Source organism: Parambassis ranga, chromosome 5, assembly GCF_900634625.1.
Source record: "Parambassis ranga chromosome 5, fParRan2.1, whole genome shotgun sequence".
NCBI lineage: Eukaryota > Metazoa > Chordata > Actinopteri > Ambassidae > Parambassis > Parambassis ranga.
The window spans coordinates 6,114,819-6,131,504 of record NC_041026.1 but is presented as its reverse complement, the minus strand read 5'-3'; the positions used below and the strand labels follow the sequence as shown (position 1 = coordinate 6,131,504).

The 16,686-nt window shown below is 47.2% G+C and overlaps 1 protein-coding gene across 5 annotated transcripts in view; it reads right to left on the bottom strand.

The window, feature by feature from the left end:
* Positions 1–119: 119 nt before the first annotated feature.
* Positions 120–16,686, bottom strand: part of LOC114435843 (diacylglycerol kinase delta) — a 42,630-nt gene continuing 26,063 nt past the window's right edge. For 2 of the 5 annotated variants that reach the window (XM_028405764.1, XM_028405765.1), the window contains 28 exons: positions 14,451–14,561; positions 14,281–14,361; positions 13,889–13,993; positions 13,447–13,579; positions 12,643–12,749; positions 12,419–12,544; positions 11,853–11,955; positions 11,372–11,531; positions 11,171–11,279; positions 10,659–10,798; positions 10,129–10,216; positions 9,641–9,732; positions 8,728–8,827; positions 7,938–8,003; positions 7,684–7,855; positions 7,501–7,599; positions 7,346–7,430; positions 7,142–7,249; positions 6,639–6,735; positions 6,452–6,559; positions 6,264–6,377; positions 6,037–6,171; positions 5,544–5,707; positions 4,761–4,866; positions 3,525–3,614; positions 3,311–3,424; positions 3,106–3,220; positions 120–2,359 (listed from right to left, as the gene is read on the bottom strand). In XM_028405764.1, coding sequence (XP_028261565.1) covers positions 2,313–2,359; positions 3,106–3,220; positions 3,311–3,424; positions 3,525–3,614; positions 4,761–4,866; positions 5,544–5,707; positions 6,037–6,171; positions 6,264–6,377; positions 6,452–6,559; positions 6,639–6,735; positions 7,142–7,249; positions 7,346–7,430; positions 7,501–7,599; positions 7,684–7,855; positions 7,938–8,003; positions 8,728–8,827; positions 9,641–9,732; positions 10,129–10,216; positions 10,659–10,798; positions 11,171–11,279; positions 11,372–11,531; positions 11,853–11,955; positions 12,419–12,544; positions 12,643–12,749; positions 13,447–13,579; positions 13,889–13,993; positions 14,281–14,361; positions 14,451–14,561 — 3,075 coding nt within the window. In that variant the 3' untranslated portion in view covers positions 120–2,312. Of the gene's footprint in view, positions 2,360–3,074; positions 3,221–3,310; positions 3,425–3,524; positions 3,615–4,760; positions 4,867–5,543; positions 5,708–6,036; positions 6,172–6,263; positions 6,378–6,451; positions 6,560–6,638; positions 6,736–7,141; positions 7,250–7,345; positions 7,431–7,500; positions 7,600–7,683; positions 7,856–7,937; positions 8,004–8,727; positions 8,828–9,640; positions 9,733–10,128; positions 10,217–10,658; positions 10,799–11,170; positions 11,280–11,371; positions 11,532–11,852; positions 11,956–12,418; positions 12,545–12,642; positions 12,750–13,446; positions 13,580–13,888; positions 13,994–14,280; positions 14,395–14,450; positions 14,562–16,686 lie in introns of those variants that run through there. The other 3 variants (XM_028405763.1, XM_028405761.1, XM_028405762.1) reach the window with 3 other exon arrangements.

The following is a 16,686-nucleotide window of genomic DNA, read 5'->3' as shown; positions in this document are numbered from 1 at the left end:
CAGTGGAAACACTGCAGAGTCAATTGTGAGGACACACAATCACATGGAATAACATGGAGGCCACAAGCTGCTGTGTGATCACAACCATCCACGGAATAAGTATTTTTCATTCTTTTACAATTGGTTATATATATTACATTTTATTAACACACCTTTGTCCGCATACATTTGTCATAAATAAAAGATTTTTATCATCAAATCAATTTAAAAAACAATCACACACACACACACACACTCACAAATGTCTTTTTCTTCCCATTAAGTTTGCGTCGTTGTAAAGTGCAAGGCAAGATACAGTAAACTTTGAAATGTACGACATACAACAACTGTCGCATCTGAAGCGCATGTAAGATCGCACTCACACACACACACACACATTTGTATGTCTCACCACAAACTTGGCACGACACCACTAAAGCCTCTAAGGTGTATAGCTGGCACACTATGGATACAGTAGCACAATCCTACCAGAGCTGAACATCTAACAACGCCTCACAGTGACGCCATCCCATCGAGGGTTAAATCTACGAAAAAAAAAAAATCAACCCTTTATGTCCAAGTGAGAATGACACACGTCATTATTTTTGGATGTAAAACTGAACACAATAAAAAATGCGAACTACGCTAGTATTTGAGTCTGACTTAAGCCCGATACATTCTCGCAATTAAAAAAAAATAAAACATTAAACGTAAAAATTCACTTTTTGCTGCATTAGCTTGTGTACTTGTTAGCGTTGCACAAAAAACACCACTCCTATAAAGCTCCAAGCTAAAGCTTTTTCGTACCATCGAAAACTGGAGCTGCTTGAAGGCATCTTTCACAAGACTGCCGTCTTCTAGCAAAATAAAAAAACATTGTTTAGAAACAATTAGCTTGCAGCTTTTTCTTGACTTTAGAGTGCTGCATGCAGCCTAACTCAAGTGACATTAGTTGACATTTAAAATAGTTCTTAAACTACCAATTAGCTTAGCCACTGGAGCATTTTTCTTCTTATTGTTAAATTAAAAAACAACTGTTAGCTTCCCTTTTTACAAGAAAAAAATATGCCAGGAAAAAGTTCCCAAAATGTGGGATGTAAATAAATCAACATTTTTTCCATTTTCAAAAATAATTTCAAGTACTCACTGTGGCGCTAGCTAGGTTATAAAACTGTTTGTTGTAACCTGCATGTCGGCACACGGGATGTAAACCTCCTAAAGTCTAAAGCAACAACAGTGTGAATTCTTGTATTTCATTAAGTTAAAAAAAAAAGGTTTCAAATATTTTCTCTGCTCCTGCAAGCAAGTTACAACAAAACGTTAGCAAATAAGCTTAAAAAAATATTAATAATAATGATAATAATAACGAGGCAACTTCCACTGTGAGGCGAAGGAAGGCTAAGTTTGCATGCGGGGACACAGAACAGCATCAGCTGGCTTCGATTATATGAGTTCATCAAAGGTGGAAGCAGCAAAGTCAGGACAGCTTCACAGATCAGCATTGGGAAAATAAGATATACAAATATATATATTTATATATATATATATATATATATTTGTAATAATAATAATAGCTCTTAACCACAGACAAGGCAAAAATCAAATATCCACTGACTCTTATATTACATTTACAATCATGAATATGGCAAAGAAGGAGTTAACGCGTCCTGATGCTTCCTCCTTCTGTAAACACAAAATCAATCCGTCATTTCATCTGAAACTTTGTTTTGTTTTAACGTCGATAATGACTTGAAGCCGTCGTCAGATGAAATGACTCGAGTATTTTCGCAGCGTCACACGACAGCGTACTAAGAACCACAACAGCAGAACCTGCAGGTCAGTCCACACACAGGTACATTCCTCAGTAGATTTTTTGCAACATTTAAGATTATTTTCTGTAGTTCAGTGAAGTTTGTTCATTTTGTTGACGTGTCGCCCACGGCAACGCAAAATAAATACTCTGAGAGAAACCTTAAAGAGAAGAAACCTATAATAATAGATATAAAATAAGAAGGTGTCACTCGACATGCGAAGGAGAGCACCACGTAAACACACTCAAAAAAATAATAAGAAAATCCAGGCGCTGCTTCCCTCTACGTCTTCAGTTTGATTGGCAGGACGCCCGGGGAGAGACAAGATGGCCGCTCGGCCTTTTTAAGAAAAAACATGAAAATAAAACCAGACGTCCTCCCTGAAAAAATAAAAACACCGACCATGGGTCAGGGAGGAAGAAGAGTAAGAGAGGAAGATATTCGTTTCCCTTTCTTCCCTGCGCCTCTGATGGGGGGCGCTCCTCACCCCTGGTCGTCATTAAAAAGCACCTCCACAGGACTTCAGTTGGTGTCGGCCTCAGCGGCGCCGCCTTTGATTTCCCAGGCTCCTGAAGGAGACAGAGGACAGCACACACTACAAACTACAGTTTTTCACATGATTTACATAAAATACACGGAGACGACATGAAGAGCTGCAAAAACACAAGAAACACAAGAAACACACCCGAGCCGAGGCGGCAGCAGCCTGACAAATGTCCAGGTATTCTCCATGTGAGTTATTCTTTCTATTATTTTCCGAACTATAAGTAGCAGCAGCCAAAAAAACGCGTAATGAAGAAGAAGAAAACCATAGATAAGTCGCACCAGCATAAATCACTACGTTTTTAGCATAACGTTGCCTCCTGAATTCCTCTTAACTTAAGTGGTGCGGCTGCAGGACATTGAGAGTGAGACACACGCATTTCAACACGTCCTCACACGGAGAACTGATTCGCTTCACCGCACATAACTTCCTATAAACATCTTGTAAATGAGTCAAAGGCGACGACTGTGCGCTCATATAGCTGTCTGGAATTAGCGACCTGTCGACTGAGCACACGTTCCGTGAACGTCACCTATGCTCAGGGCTAATATAAGTCACCTGAGTATAAGTCGCATACCTCACCAAAGGATGGAAACCTGTAGATTTACAGTCCGGAGAATGCGGTGTGTCTTGTACAACTGTTTCACAAACGTAACCCCCCCCCCCACCCCCCCACAACAGGCTCAGGAACATGTGGGGATCCATGTGGATCACATGGTTCTATGGTTTGTGGCACCCACCTGAGCCTTTAAAGAGGTCCGGAGCTTTTACCTGAGAGAGAACTGTTGGACTTCTGCTTGTGGAGCTTCTCTCTCTCCTTCTTCCCTTTAGGAATGATCTTCAGCTTCATGCTGCTGCTGCTCTTACTGCTGCTCCTCACCGAGTCCTGAGACACACACACACACACAGGGTCTTCAGTGTGGGTGGGCAGATGGCTGCAGTGACACTGTGCTGCGTGTCCGGCTGTGACACAGACCTCCTCTGAGCACTGCATGAGCGGACAGATCCAGTGGATGTCGTCCAGCTTGTGGAGCTCGGCGCTGAGGCTGTTCAGAGTCGAGCGCAGCTCCTCTTCCTCCGGAGACTCCGACTGGGGAGTGAAACCAGAAAGACGTGTGACTCAGAACGTGCACGACGAGAAGGAAACGCGACACTTGAGCCGAGCCGCAAACAAACAGAAGCAGTCGTACCAGGAGCTTTCCGTCCAGCAGCATCTTGGTCTCAGCCTGCAGGACTTTACTGCTGTTGACAATTTCCACAGCCGTGCTGCGACTGAGACACTGAAACAAACAACGGATGAATCACTTCACAGCCAGCGATGGAACCGAGCCACACTCAGAGACATTAAACTGTTAAACATTTGTCCGTCTCAAGCTCCTCAGCACACCAAAATAAATATCGTTTAAATAATAATAAACACTCTGACATTAAGTAAAAATATTCTCTCTCTGCAGCACAAACTAGAAAAACTAACGTGGGAGAAAAATCAGTTCCAGAATTTACATAAAAAGTGTTTTGGTATAAAAGTATTCAAACTTCTTTTCTACCTGTAACTTTATAAGAAAACAGTTTAAAACAACAATTTAAAAAATCGATCATTAATCAAAACAGTCAGATCTGACTTTCATGTATTACTTTAAATCACTTAATGTTTGTTCCTGACTTCACAGCCTGTCAGTCAACACATGGGGGAAAATCTGCACTTTATTTCTCCTCCTCTCTCTCTCCCTCTCCCTCTCCTCCTCCTCCTCCTCTCTCTTCCTCCTCCCCCTCCTCCCCCCCCTCGTCTCTCTCTCCCTCTCCCTCTCCCCCTCCTCTTCCTCCTCCTCTCTCTCCCTCTCCCCCTCCTCTTCCTCCTCCCCCCCCCTCTCTCTCTCTCCCTCCTCCTCCTCCTCTCTCTCTCCCCTCTCCCCCCCCCCCCTCTCTCTCTCCCTCCCCCTCCTCCTCCTCCTCCTCCTCCTCCTCCTCCTCCTCCTCCTCTCTCCCCCTCCTCCTCTCTCCCCCTCCTCCTCCCCCTCCTCCTCCTCCCCCTCCTCCTCTCTCTCTCTCTCTCCTCCCCCTCCTCCTCTCTCCCCCCTCCTCCTCCTCTCTCTCCCCCTCCTCCTCCCCCTCCTCCTCCTCCTCCTCTCTCCCCCTCCTCCTCCTCCTCCTCCTCCTCCTCTCTCCCCCTCCTCCTCCTCCTCCTCCTCCTCCTCCCCTCCTCCTCCTCTCTCCCCCTCCTCCTCCTCCTCCTCCCCCTCCTCCTCCTCCTCCTCCTCCTCTCTCCCCCTCCTCCTCCCCCTCCTCCTCCTCCTCCCCCTCCTCCTCTCTCCCCCCTCCTCCCCCTCCTCCTCCTCCTCTCTCCCCCTCCTCCTCCCCCTCCTCCTCCTCCTCCCCCTCCTCCTCTCTCCCCCTCCTCCCCCTCCTCCTCCTCCTCCTCCTCCTACCTCAGGGCTGGACAGTTTGGCCTCTGTCAGCACCAGGGAGGTGGCGTTGACGGCGTGAGCCAGCTCCTGCTCCACCAGCTTGTGGGTCTTGGCAGCATCGTGGATTCTGGGTGGAGAAAAAGGAGGAGAACGCTCTGATGACCGTTTCAAGGACAAATGCAGTGAATGTTTCAGCCGTGATGTGTTCAAGCACCAAGGAGTCAAATTATTATCATGCTCCTTTCAGTCACTGAGGAGAGTTTCCAGAGGTAATTTAAACATTCATCATCCTTCAAGCTGAAAACTGAAAACACCACAATGAAGCTGAGACGGGACACAAACTGTGAATAAAGCGGCTCATCAGAGCAGCAGAGACACATTTAAATCAGGCTAATTGCAGCGGGAGGAAGGAATCCCAGCATGTGGAGACCAGTCCTCCGCTGGTGCCTTTAGGGCCCTCACTGTGTTTTTGACACACTTATAAACCTTTGCTGTAAATAATTACAGCCACAAAGTTTAAACAGCAGAAACAGCCGACAGACGCTGAAATGTCCAAAGGTACTTAAAGGCATCATGTGTGTAAAACAGTTCAGTCTACATGTGTGAATTAAAACCTCTCCTGATCGAAAAGAATTCTGTAAAATCTGCCCCTAATCGCGACTATCAAGCCGTCACTGTCACACTGATCAGAAGTCATGTGACAAATATTCAGTGGGTGCTGGGCTGATCCGCAGGTTTTTACAGTTTTTGTTTTTCTGGTGTAAACAGCTCCATCTGATCTTTAACCCCGTCACTGTGACGTACTTGTTGATGAGCGTGTCGGCCACGATGCCCAGCTGCTGCACCTGAGCGCACTCCTCCTCGGTCAGGTACTCCATGGACTGCTGGGAGTTGAGGCGAGGCCTGGAGGCTCGGTAGCTGTCGATCTTCCTCTTGTCCTCCCACGACTTGAGCGTGCTCTCGAACGCCTGTGCATGCAGGAGGAGATAATCACCGCTAAACACGAACTGAAAACATACGGTCAGGCAGCAGCGTCCGGCGGGGACGGAGCTCGCCGGAGACATAACTGTTACTACTTCACTGAATTAAAGCCGCATTCAGGAGGATAAACACTCTCCTCTGTGCTGCACTTAGGGAGGAAACCATGGAAACAAACAGCAGAAATGTGCTCGGCTAAAGTGCAAAGAGAGTGAACACAGAAAGCCTGAAATAGAAAAAGAGGAGCGGAGTGGATTTTCAGCTGCAGTATTGATGAAGTGTTAGTTCTGTCCCCTCTGGCTGATGTGCTGGACCTTACCCTGTCTCTGGTGAGCATCTGAGCGCGGTTCTTGTGGACGATCTTGACGATGCCGGGCGGCTGGATCCAGGCCTCTCCGTCCACCTGCACGGGAACGCCCTCATCCCCGAGGATGGTGATCTTCACCTGTCGGCACTGAGAGCGGTGGGGCAGAAAACAGGAACGTTGGTCCGGTTCCTCCTCTATCAGCGATCACACAAACTTGTGTGCTGATGTGCGTGTGTTACCTGTGCGATGCGATGGTGCTGCAGGTTGATGACTCTGGAGACGGCCATCTGCATGCTGCCGAACACCGCCACCACCTCCAGCTTCTTATCGTCAAACGACGGAGCGCCGAAGTTCTGAAGGAGTTTAAAATAAGAATGAAACTTCAGCTGGCTGAATCAGAGTTTCTCTGGAAGTGACAAACACTCACGTTGTCCTCCTTGGTTCCTCCCCAGAAGTTGATGCCGCCTGCGTAGCTGGGAATGTTCAGAACGGCCAAACCCTGCAGACTCGGCAGAGACATGGGGACGCCGTCACACTGCGGAGAGACCAGACATACAGAACTGAAGCAGCTCCGCCTGTGTGTGTGTGTGTCTGTGTGTGTGTGTAGGTCAGACCTCCAGCTGAACTCGTTGCTCCAGGTTCTTGTATGTTTTCTGGACCAGCTCTTTGGTCCCCAGGACTCCGTACCACATCATGTTCTTGGTGCGACTGCTGCAGGAGGAGACAGGAAGTGGAAACCAATCAGGACTGAGCTTAACTGATCAACAAAATGGTATCAATACATGAGAATATTGACACTAATGGCCAGAGCTAGCTGCACCAGCTGTGGTAAAGTGAAGCAAATGCAACAAAGATTTTGATTGGACATTAGCACACGCCCCCTAGTGCAGGATGAGTCATCAAGATCTCCCAAAAAATCTGAGAAGATCTCAAAAAAATGCTTTTTGATTGTCAGATAATGGCTCTAGCTAAAGTTAGCTTAGCAATATAATGTCCTGAATAAAACGCTATAAGTGGTATAAAGCAGCTAACACCAGAAACCACCACAAAGCTAATGTGTGTAACTGTTAGCGGAGTTAGCCTACAGTTAGCGTTGTGTGTGTGGGTCTTTGTGTACCTGCATTTCTTGGGGTGCTCGTCTCTCTTGTTGTTGAACTCGAGGGAGATTTTGGCGTCCAGGCCGATGCCGAAGTAGTTGTTCATCACACACTTCTCTGAGCATTGTCTACACACACACACACACACACACACACACACACTCCACAGTTAATAACACACAGACAGTCAGAGGCCCACAACAGTCACACACACACAGACTTACACAGAGTCCTCGCTGAAGGTGACAGTGTGGAGGTTCTCTGGTTTCTCCAGGACGATGGGGGAGGTGGGGCTCAGACCTCCTGGACCTGTGACAGGACCATGAAGGGTTAACTCTATGACTGTCCATGTAGTTTCAGACAACAGTGAGACACTCACGCGGCTCACCATCCTTCAGCTCCTCGCTGTTTTCCCTCTTGATGGAGGACGAGGACGACATCCTCTGAACCTGCGTGTGCCTGTTCTGCTCGTCCACCACTGGAACGACAAACGGTGACAAACGGTGAGAGGCGTGCGGCGGATGTGAAATCAGACACGGGAGCAGCAGGGAGCTCTGCTGACCTTTCTCCGCCTGCTCGATGATCTGCCTCAGAGCTTTCTTCAGGCTGTTGGCCCGGAGCATCAGCTGCTCTTTGGACCGGTACGTTTTGCCTTCTGAACCCGACTCGCCGCCGCTCTCGCCGGGACTCGATCCGCCGCTCTCCTGGCTGGGGACCGAACCCGCTGGCACCACCTGGACGAAAACAAAGGAATTACACACGATCAGTCACGGTGAAGCTCTTCATAAACACAAACACTCCAGCACATGACAGTACCTGGGCTTCAGCCTCCTCACTTAAGGCCTTGACGAGGGAATCCAGCTTCTCGTTCAGCAAAGCACACTGGGAAAAAAAAGCACAGAGCTTTTACTGTTGAGTGCACATTTAGAGATCCACAGCTGAGCAGAGCTTCTTAAATTTCCACATCAGAGAGCAGCACGGGATCAATACACTCTTTTATTCTGAAAGATAATGATGGGAGCATCAGAGTGTTTGGAAGAAGGACGGAGCTCAGACAGAAGGCGTCTTTTTATAAAAACTACAAAGACTTCAGATTTAAGTTATTACAGTTTGAACATTTGATGCTGGACTGATGGTGCAGAAAAAACGTTCAGAGGGAAAAGGAGGAGCAGAAGGAAGGAGGAGGAGGTGAAGAGAAGGAGAACTAGAAGGAGCGGGAGTAAAGAAAGAAGAAGAAGAAGAGGAGGAGGAGGAGGAAGAAGAGGAAGGAGACAAAGAAGAAGAGAAGAGGAAGGAGACGAAGAAGAAGGAGAACATCACGTAAAGGGTGGAGGAAGGACGAGGAGATAGAGGGAGCTGAAAGAGCAGAATGAGGAAGAGGAGGAGGAGCTGATGAGTGGCTGGTTGTTAGTGTCGTTGCCGTGACGACGAGTCTGCCTGTATGTTACACTGATGAGTTTGTGATGAAACTTAAACTAAAGGAGGGAGTGCTAACCTTCAAAAAAACACTCCTCTCCTCATTATACATGTGCCCACTAGATACTGTTACACAAGCTCTTACATAACACACACACACACACACACACACACACACACACACACACACCTTCTTTGCCATGGCGTCGGCCTCCTCCTTGTTCTCCGTGGCTCTCTCGTACGCCTTCCCCACCTCCGCCACGAAGTCGTTCACCGTCCCACACAGAAACCTGACGAGGGGAGAGAGGACGGGGTTAACATCCCCACGAACACTTTTTAGGTTTGATGAGTCACTCTGTTGTGTTGGAGATCACACACACACAGCCTGACAGCTCCGTCGCCTCCACACACTCATGTTTACTCACAGCTGTTACATGGCTGCGCTGTGAGTCAGCACGGAGGCTTCTGCAAACTCGCATTTGTCGCCTGCCGCACAAATACACAAAACTCAAACACACCAGCTGCTATTTTCTACATCAAACACGGCCTGAAATGTACACACGCTGGGGAGAAACCGTATCCATGGAGACTCCGAAAAGCTTCAAGCTATGCGTTTGTGGCTGAACCACAAACAGGTTCAGACCAATCAGGATCACTCTCATTCATTCAAGTCGTTCAAATCGAGGCAAGAGGCCTCATAGTGTCCTGAAGACGTCCCTCCACTGGCTTCATCAGCTCACTGAGGGTGGAGCCCCACCGTCCTTGATGATTCCCATTATTGTGACTCTTTCACCGGTGAAGGGAAATCACCTTCGTTTTTATGTTCGTTATGTTTGCAGAGAATCCCCGCAGGTCTGAACTACAGCATCACTTAAACACAGACACACAGCGGCTGGAGGGAGGTGTTGTCTAATGGCTGCTACACCTTTCCCCAAAGGAAGGCTGCTAATGTGCTAATGCACCGAGGATGACCTCCGAAGACTGACTCATCCATCACACACACACACACATTTAAGTGTGTGTCCTGAGGATGAAAAGAAATAAAATACCTCGCTCTCTTCTACATCTGCCTCTGCCTTTTGTTTTTAAAATAATTCACGTACTTGGCAGAAGAAATGACGTCGCTGTGTTTGTCTGAGTCCAGGATCTTGGCGAGGTGTGAGGCCACGGAGTCGGCATACTGACTGATGTGGACCTGAGACAGAGACGGACGTCAGGATTATTAAAAAAAGAAAAAACATGCTTCATTTTTGACAGAATCGTGTTGATTTCTTGCACATTTTTACATTATATACTATGTATTTCATACATGATGCATTCAAGGACCGTCAGAAAAGTGAAAGTCAGTAGAGTCTGAGTGTTTTTGCAGTGTGTGGCTGTGTTATTCTTGGCGGAGTGTTTATTTGTTGCAGCCCTCAGCTTGACGTGATACCTGCGCCCCTCCCTGTGCTTCAGCTTTGATTGCTCTGGCTTCCCCCTGCCAGGCTCCATTGATTCTCAGTGGATGTTTTCCAAAAATGATTTTGTGAAGCTTGTAAGTTTCTCCGGATGCCATCTTTTTTCCAAACGGCAGTCCTGCAGGGTGATTTACCTGCACAGGAGAGTCCAGGCTGTCGTCTTCCTTCACTATCGGCGTGTGTTTGTTGGTGGTGGGCACCTCATATGTCATCACACTCCATCTACAGAACACACACAACACACACAAATGTCAAGCACCAGATAAACTTTATTAGCAGCTTATCATTTTGAGGAAGAAGGCACCGGCCATCTTGTCCTCCTGCTATCTGTGAGTGCACAGCCAATAAAAACAAACATTCAGCTGCAGCTCGTAGGACAAAAATAGCTCAACCAGCACTTTGTGAACTTGTGATGCGTAGCTTTCAGTTTCAGCTTGAGTCTGAAGGATAAAGGATGCACTGCCCTGGAGGCATGTTGGTGGTAAAAATGGCTCACATGCTTGGCTGAGACGGTAAAGGCCTCTGTATGTAAACAGCTGCAGAATGAGGAAATGAGTGGAAGCTGATGTCACACTGCACAAAGCCTAAACCAAACAGTGTGCTGCGGTCCTGGACTTTGAGGGTGGAGCTCCGTGTCACCGTGTCCCTCCCACCGGACTCTTACCGGTCCAGCATTTTGGTGGTGGCTCTCTCCAGCTTCTCCAGGATCTGCAGCAGCTGAGCGTCGTCATCGCAGAGGCCTCCCCAGCCCAGAACACGAGCCAGGTCGTTCCCCGTGCCCAGAGGCAGCACGCCCAGCTGACACTGGAGAGAGAGAGAGAGAGTCACACACCGTCAGCAATACGTTTGTTTATGTTTTCAAATGTTATTCTATTAATCATTTAAATTAATGAATAAAATGCCACAAACAACTTGTAATTAAAGCTCCTACTCACAAAAAGTCATTAATCTGTTTATGTTGGCATGACCTGAAATTATACTGGAGCTAAACCAGATTAGAGACGGCCACATGTTATTAATTTAAACTACAAGCCATGACTTGAATTAATGAATTACATGAAATGAATACATTAAATAAGCAGCGCAGGTATTAGAAGAGTATTCACTGCTGCTCCACAGTTACCTTCACACATCAGGATTATATCACCATCTCCTCCTCCTCCTCCTCGTTCTCACCTGTTTATGGAGGTTGAGTTTATCCAGCTCTGAGAGCACCCAGCCCACGCTGCCATCTCCTCCACACACCAGGATACGAAACGTTACAAACTTCTGGAACAGGCGCAGGCTAAAGAGGAGAGGCGGCAGAAGCACACCGTCAGTACATCAACCTCCCACGACTCCACCGCTAACATTTACCAACGCGTCCATCAGGAGTACCCGAGCTCCGGCCCTCCGTTCATCAGGTCGAAGACTTGAGCCGGGTTCAGAAGCTGCTTAAACTTGCGGAGGAACTTGACCCCCTGGTTGTCCCCGCTTTTGGAGTTAACCAGGACCAGAAGGGGGCTGGAGCAGGACGCAGAGGTGGCCTTCCAGAAGCCTGAAAGCAAGAGGAAGAAAATATTCCTCTTTGATTTCTTTTAGAAATGTTCCTCCATGATCACCGATATAAAAAAAACACATTTAATGAATTAATTGATTTGCGTATTGAATGTAAATAAACGTCATCAGAGGTCAGTCATCATTTCACACCATGAGCACTCAGAGCAGCTGAAAGGTGAAACTCCTGAACCTTGAACCTGCTGCTAATGCAACAGCTTGTGTGTGTGTGTGTGTGTGTGTGTGTGTGTGTGTGGGCGAGGTGTGTGTGTGTGTGTGTGTGTGTGTGTGTGTGTGTGTGGGCGAGGGCGAGGTGTCTCACCATCTGAGTCGATGCTGTTAAGTGCAGTTGGAGGGATGATTGACACTCGACATTGACCCAAGGGACACACCTTCCCCATTTGTTCTTTACAGCTGTTGTGGACCTGTAAATGCACACACACACAGACGCACACACACACAGACGCACACACACAGACGCACACACACAGACACACACACACAGACACACACACACACACAGACACACACACAGTCAGTGGTCTCCATAGTAATTCTATATTTCAGTAGAAGCAGAAAGGTCATTACATCCCTCTGAAACCCACCAAATGCCAGCTCTGTAACCTTTACAAATGCCACTCTAATTCATTTGTGTGTCTGCCTGTGCGTGTGTGTTACTGTGTGTTACTGTGTGAGGATTAGACTTTACATTATGTGTATGTCCGTTCGCCCTGAGCGCTCTGAAACAGTAAAGCCTCGGGCTAAGTGGATCAGAGAGAGCGAGGGAAGTTCCATCTCTTTGGATCCACTGGACTTCACTACATCATTTTTTACAGTGCAGACACAATAACGTGTGTTAAATACTGATTGGAAATCCGTCCCACTTACGATGGCCTTGCACCAGAGACAGCGCCAGTCCTGCAGCCGCCGCACGCTGCCGCAGTTCTTATCGCACACCACACATTTGGCACTGACGGGCAGGTTGCCTTCCAGCCACTGGTGGGACATGGACACCTGGAGGAGGGACGGAGACATGCAGAGAACTCTGCTGTTACTCCACTTCAACGATCACCTACAACAAACTGACGTAGCCTCATATAAGTCGCCCTCACCCCGTCCTCGTCCTCGATGATGTCATTTCCTATGGAGGCCAGAGTGGTCCACTTGCAGTTGTTGGTGGAGCGGACAGCGCAGCGCTTATGAGCCTTGAATTTACAAACTGGAGAGGACAGAGAAATACTCACATCACCTTTGTCAGAAATAAATCTGTGACCACATGCAGGTGTGCGAGCTTTACGAGGGTCTTTGAATGTCCCACCAAAAATGTTGTCGTAAGATTTCTATTAAATAATTGCCAAAAATAAATCTTATGGAATAAAAATATTCCGTCAAAAACAATAAATTCTACCGTCCTTAATGCAACTAAGAAGCCATTAACCACTCATCTCTGACCACCAGTCACATGGGAAAAATTCTGTAAGTTTCTAGCAGGATATCTACATGTGATCAGCATGGTTGGTTGGCTGCAAAATGGCCATAGTTAAATATCAATAGCTCGTGGAGTCCTCATTTCATTGTTATTTTTTTAGATAGATATCACCTGTAGGTGATATTTTACTTGTAGCCATGATCGTCCTGTTTCCACAGAGGTGCAGGACTTTATGCTTCAAAGAACAATAAGGACTCATGCTTCCTGACGTTGAACTCCACGCCTGCTGATATGAGAGAGGCGAGATAATGACTTTACACAATGTTCTAAGTTATCAGTCAGCCTGTTGTGAAACCCGCCTCACACAGGAGCTGTTAACCTACTTCTCTGCTCATGTTTTAACCACGGCTACATTATTGGCACTGGTCCTTTAAAAAAATCATGGCTGAATGTTGTAATGAATGTGTGACTGTAAGACTGTGTGTACCTTCACAGGACAGGCCGTGGGAGGTGACGCCCGGCAGCGCCTCCCTGCAGACATTGCAGAAGGTCGGTCTGGCGTGCGAGCAGGCGTACCAGTTGTGCATCCCAGAGAAATGCTCCATGTTGAACTGACTGGCCTGAGGAGGACGGCGACAGAAAGGAGATTCATCAGCCTCCGAATGAACTTGCCCCGCGGGGAGGCAGACGGGGAGAAAATTAGCAGGAGAGGACAATAAGTTTGATATGAGCTGCGCATATTAAACCCTGTGGCCTGGGGAGGGAGGAGAAGACGTCTGAACCTTCGTCATCACAGTGCATCCACACACACACACATAAACCCTGCTGTAAAAGACCAGCCTGAGCTTGGAGAGCTCTATTAAAGCTCTGATTCTATGGCTGACAGGAGAGTGAAGGAACAGACGGGCCGTCAGAGGAGGCAGACTGACCTCGTAGGTTTCCCACTTCTGGACGGATTTGAGGGCGGTGATCCAGTCCTCCATTTCCTTCCTGCTCTCGGCACACAGCATCAATTTGCGAAATGGAGTGATCACCTGAAGAAGGAGACAATATCCCGAGAGGTGGTTACAAAGGCGATTGATAAGTTTGTGGCCTAAGATAGAAGTGTGGGGGATGTGTTTGGGCGGTGCCTCTTCCTCCATCTTGTGTGGATGAAGAGCCATTAGCCAGAAATAAATATAGCATTTGTTTTAATTTGTAGTTTGTTCTGATGGTGACACTGCAACTAGGCCGAAAGCTAGATCCTAAAGTTGTAATGCTTCAGCACCTGGGCGTCAGGTTTAGTGCAGAACAGCATTTTTTCGTACAGTGTTTCACTTACTGTGAAGCTGTTGTTGATGTTCTTGGTGCTGGTCTCAGCCACGCTGGCATCTGATAAGTCCACTTCATCAAAAATCAGAGACTGAAACATACGAGACATGAGAACCCGTCAGCTGGTGCTGCTGACAGACAGCAGAAGCTGCTGCCGCCATTTTGACACATTCCCTGTACCTTGCAGTCTTTGGCGTAGTAGAGCGTCCTCCCTCTGAGTTTGAAGTACCTCCTCTTCCACCTCTGGAAGGAGCTGGTCTGCTTTAACAGGATACCCTCCTTCACGCTTTTCTGTGATGAAAGAAAGACAGACGAGGGGGGGAGAGAAAACATACGTTAGTACATTCGTAAACAAAGCTGCTTAGTCCTCACAGGGTTAAACAATGAGGACATTTGTCTCCATAGAAGACATATAAGCAGTGACGAGGAGGTGCAGCCATCCCTGGCAACACTCCCTCTTCCATCTCCATCTTATGCCCCGGGAGGACAGAATGCACCATGGGTAATCAATGGAGATAGGACATCGGAGGGGTCACCATAGAGATCGTCATTTCTTGTGCAACACACACAGATACGATCTTTAGACTCTCATCACGTTAGAAACGGCTCGCTCCACACCTGCACCTTTTTATCAGCATTCCTGCACAGGTCGCCACGGCAACTTGCATTACATGACAAACCTGTGACTTTCCCATACACATAATAATAAGGCTGCATACTTTCATGGCAGAAACCACAGTCGACTTCATTTTTTTTTTTTCACACTGCACTGGTAAAACTGGAATGGATTTACTGGAAGTGTTTGTGCAGCGACGGATTATAATAATAAATGATTAAAATTAGCTGTTAATGTTCACGGCCCTGAAGGCAGATTAAATCATGTGTAAACGTATTTTTTAGTCGGTAATCTGCCTGGCTGAGTTTTTGTGGTTTGTTTAGCAGAATAATTTGCTGAACTCCAACATCACTGCTGCAGAAAGCTCTCAGCATTACGGAGCTGTTTCAGGCTTTACTGATGTGTAACACACACACACACACACTGATATGAGGATATTGTTTTTATCTCCAGATCAGTGGCACACCGTTGGATTGCACAGTAAAATAAATAACGACATAGACAAAGACTTGCCGGTGCTTTCCGTAACATGGATGTGTTCTGTTTTTGTGTGACCTGCTACACTCTTCAGGCCGAACAGGCTTGTCTGGGAGCATTCTGGCACAGCAGTGACTTGGCAAAGCCTCCTGCTCGGAGAATGATCCGGAAATCTGCCCCAAAGGAGAATTCGGGAGTCAGACAGGAGGTTCAGGAGCTGCATGACAACTACCAACAACCCACTGACAACAACAAGGAGTGTGCGTCTGTGTGATCGGGGCCTCAGACCTCAAGCCCCGTCCACACGGAGACAAAAACCTTTGTATCTGCTACAGTTTTCTATCGTTTAGCCGTTTCAGAGACATGCGGACGCCCCAATACGCTTCTTTTCTGAAACGATGACGACACAGCTCCAACTCCCCGTCAACCCGCATGCGTTCACTAAACAACAACAAACTACGGAGCTTGTTTTTGCTCTAACAGCAAACTCTTCTGCTCCTCTGCTAACACAGCGAGCAGCAAGTGGACAATAACAAGAAGTTTTTACATCCATCTCATTCTGTTTACATCGCATGAGTTTTGTGCGCATGCCCCATGTTGTCTTCTTTGGTTTTGGAGTGCTCCTGTGGTAGCGTTACAGCGCCACTCACAGGCCCGACATATGTACTACAGCGCTGTCAGTGGTTTGTACGAAGTCGTGTGGACGCACACGTTTAAAAGTATGTGTGGCAAAGCAAAAACTACAATCACACAAAGAATGCACGTTCTTAACAAAAACACACAATGTTGATACTACACCCTGCAAACCAGGGGCGAAGGAAGCAATACAAATGTGTGTGTGTGTAGGGGGGGGCTAAAAGTACTTTACCATGACTAGCACTGACGGTTCTCTTTACTGTGTTTTACGCTCGCTCGAAGAAAGCCACTGCCTTTGTTAGCTCCGTTACTATAGTAACGGTATTGTAGCGCTGTGGTAACCAGGAAAACATGGAGTAGACTTCAGCGCTGAGGTTTTTCCTCTTATGAATCAAGTGGAACGGACTTTTTCACGAGCAATCGAAACAATCGAAACACGTCCCCCTCTGATATAATGGTAGCTACGCCTATGCTGCTAACAAAATAAATATGCTAACAGATTGGCTACCAATAAATATGGATCAGATACAAGGTTAGCAAAAATTATTAGCACTGTTTGACGAAATGCAGCTAGCAAGTACATTTTAGCAGCTATTCGTGAGCCTTTTTTGTAGCTGTATGTTTTATATATCAGCTAAAAGTATAGCTAGCTACAGCCTTGTGCTTACCATGCTGAGGTTTTACAGC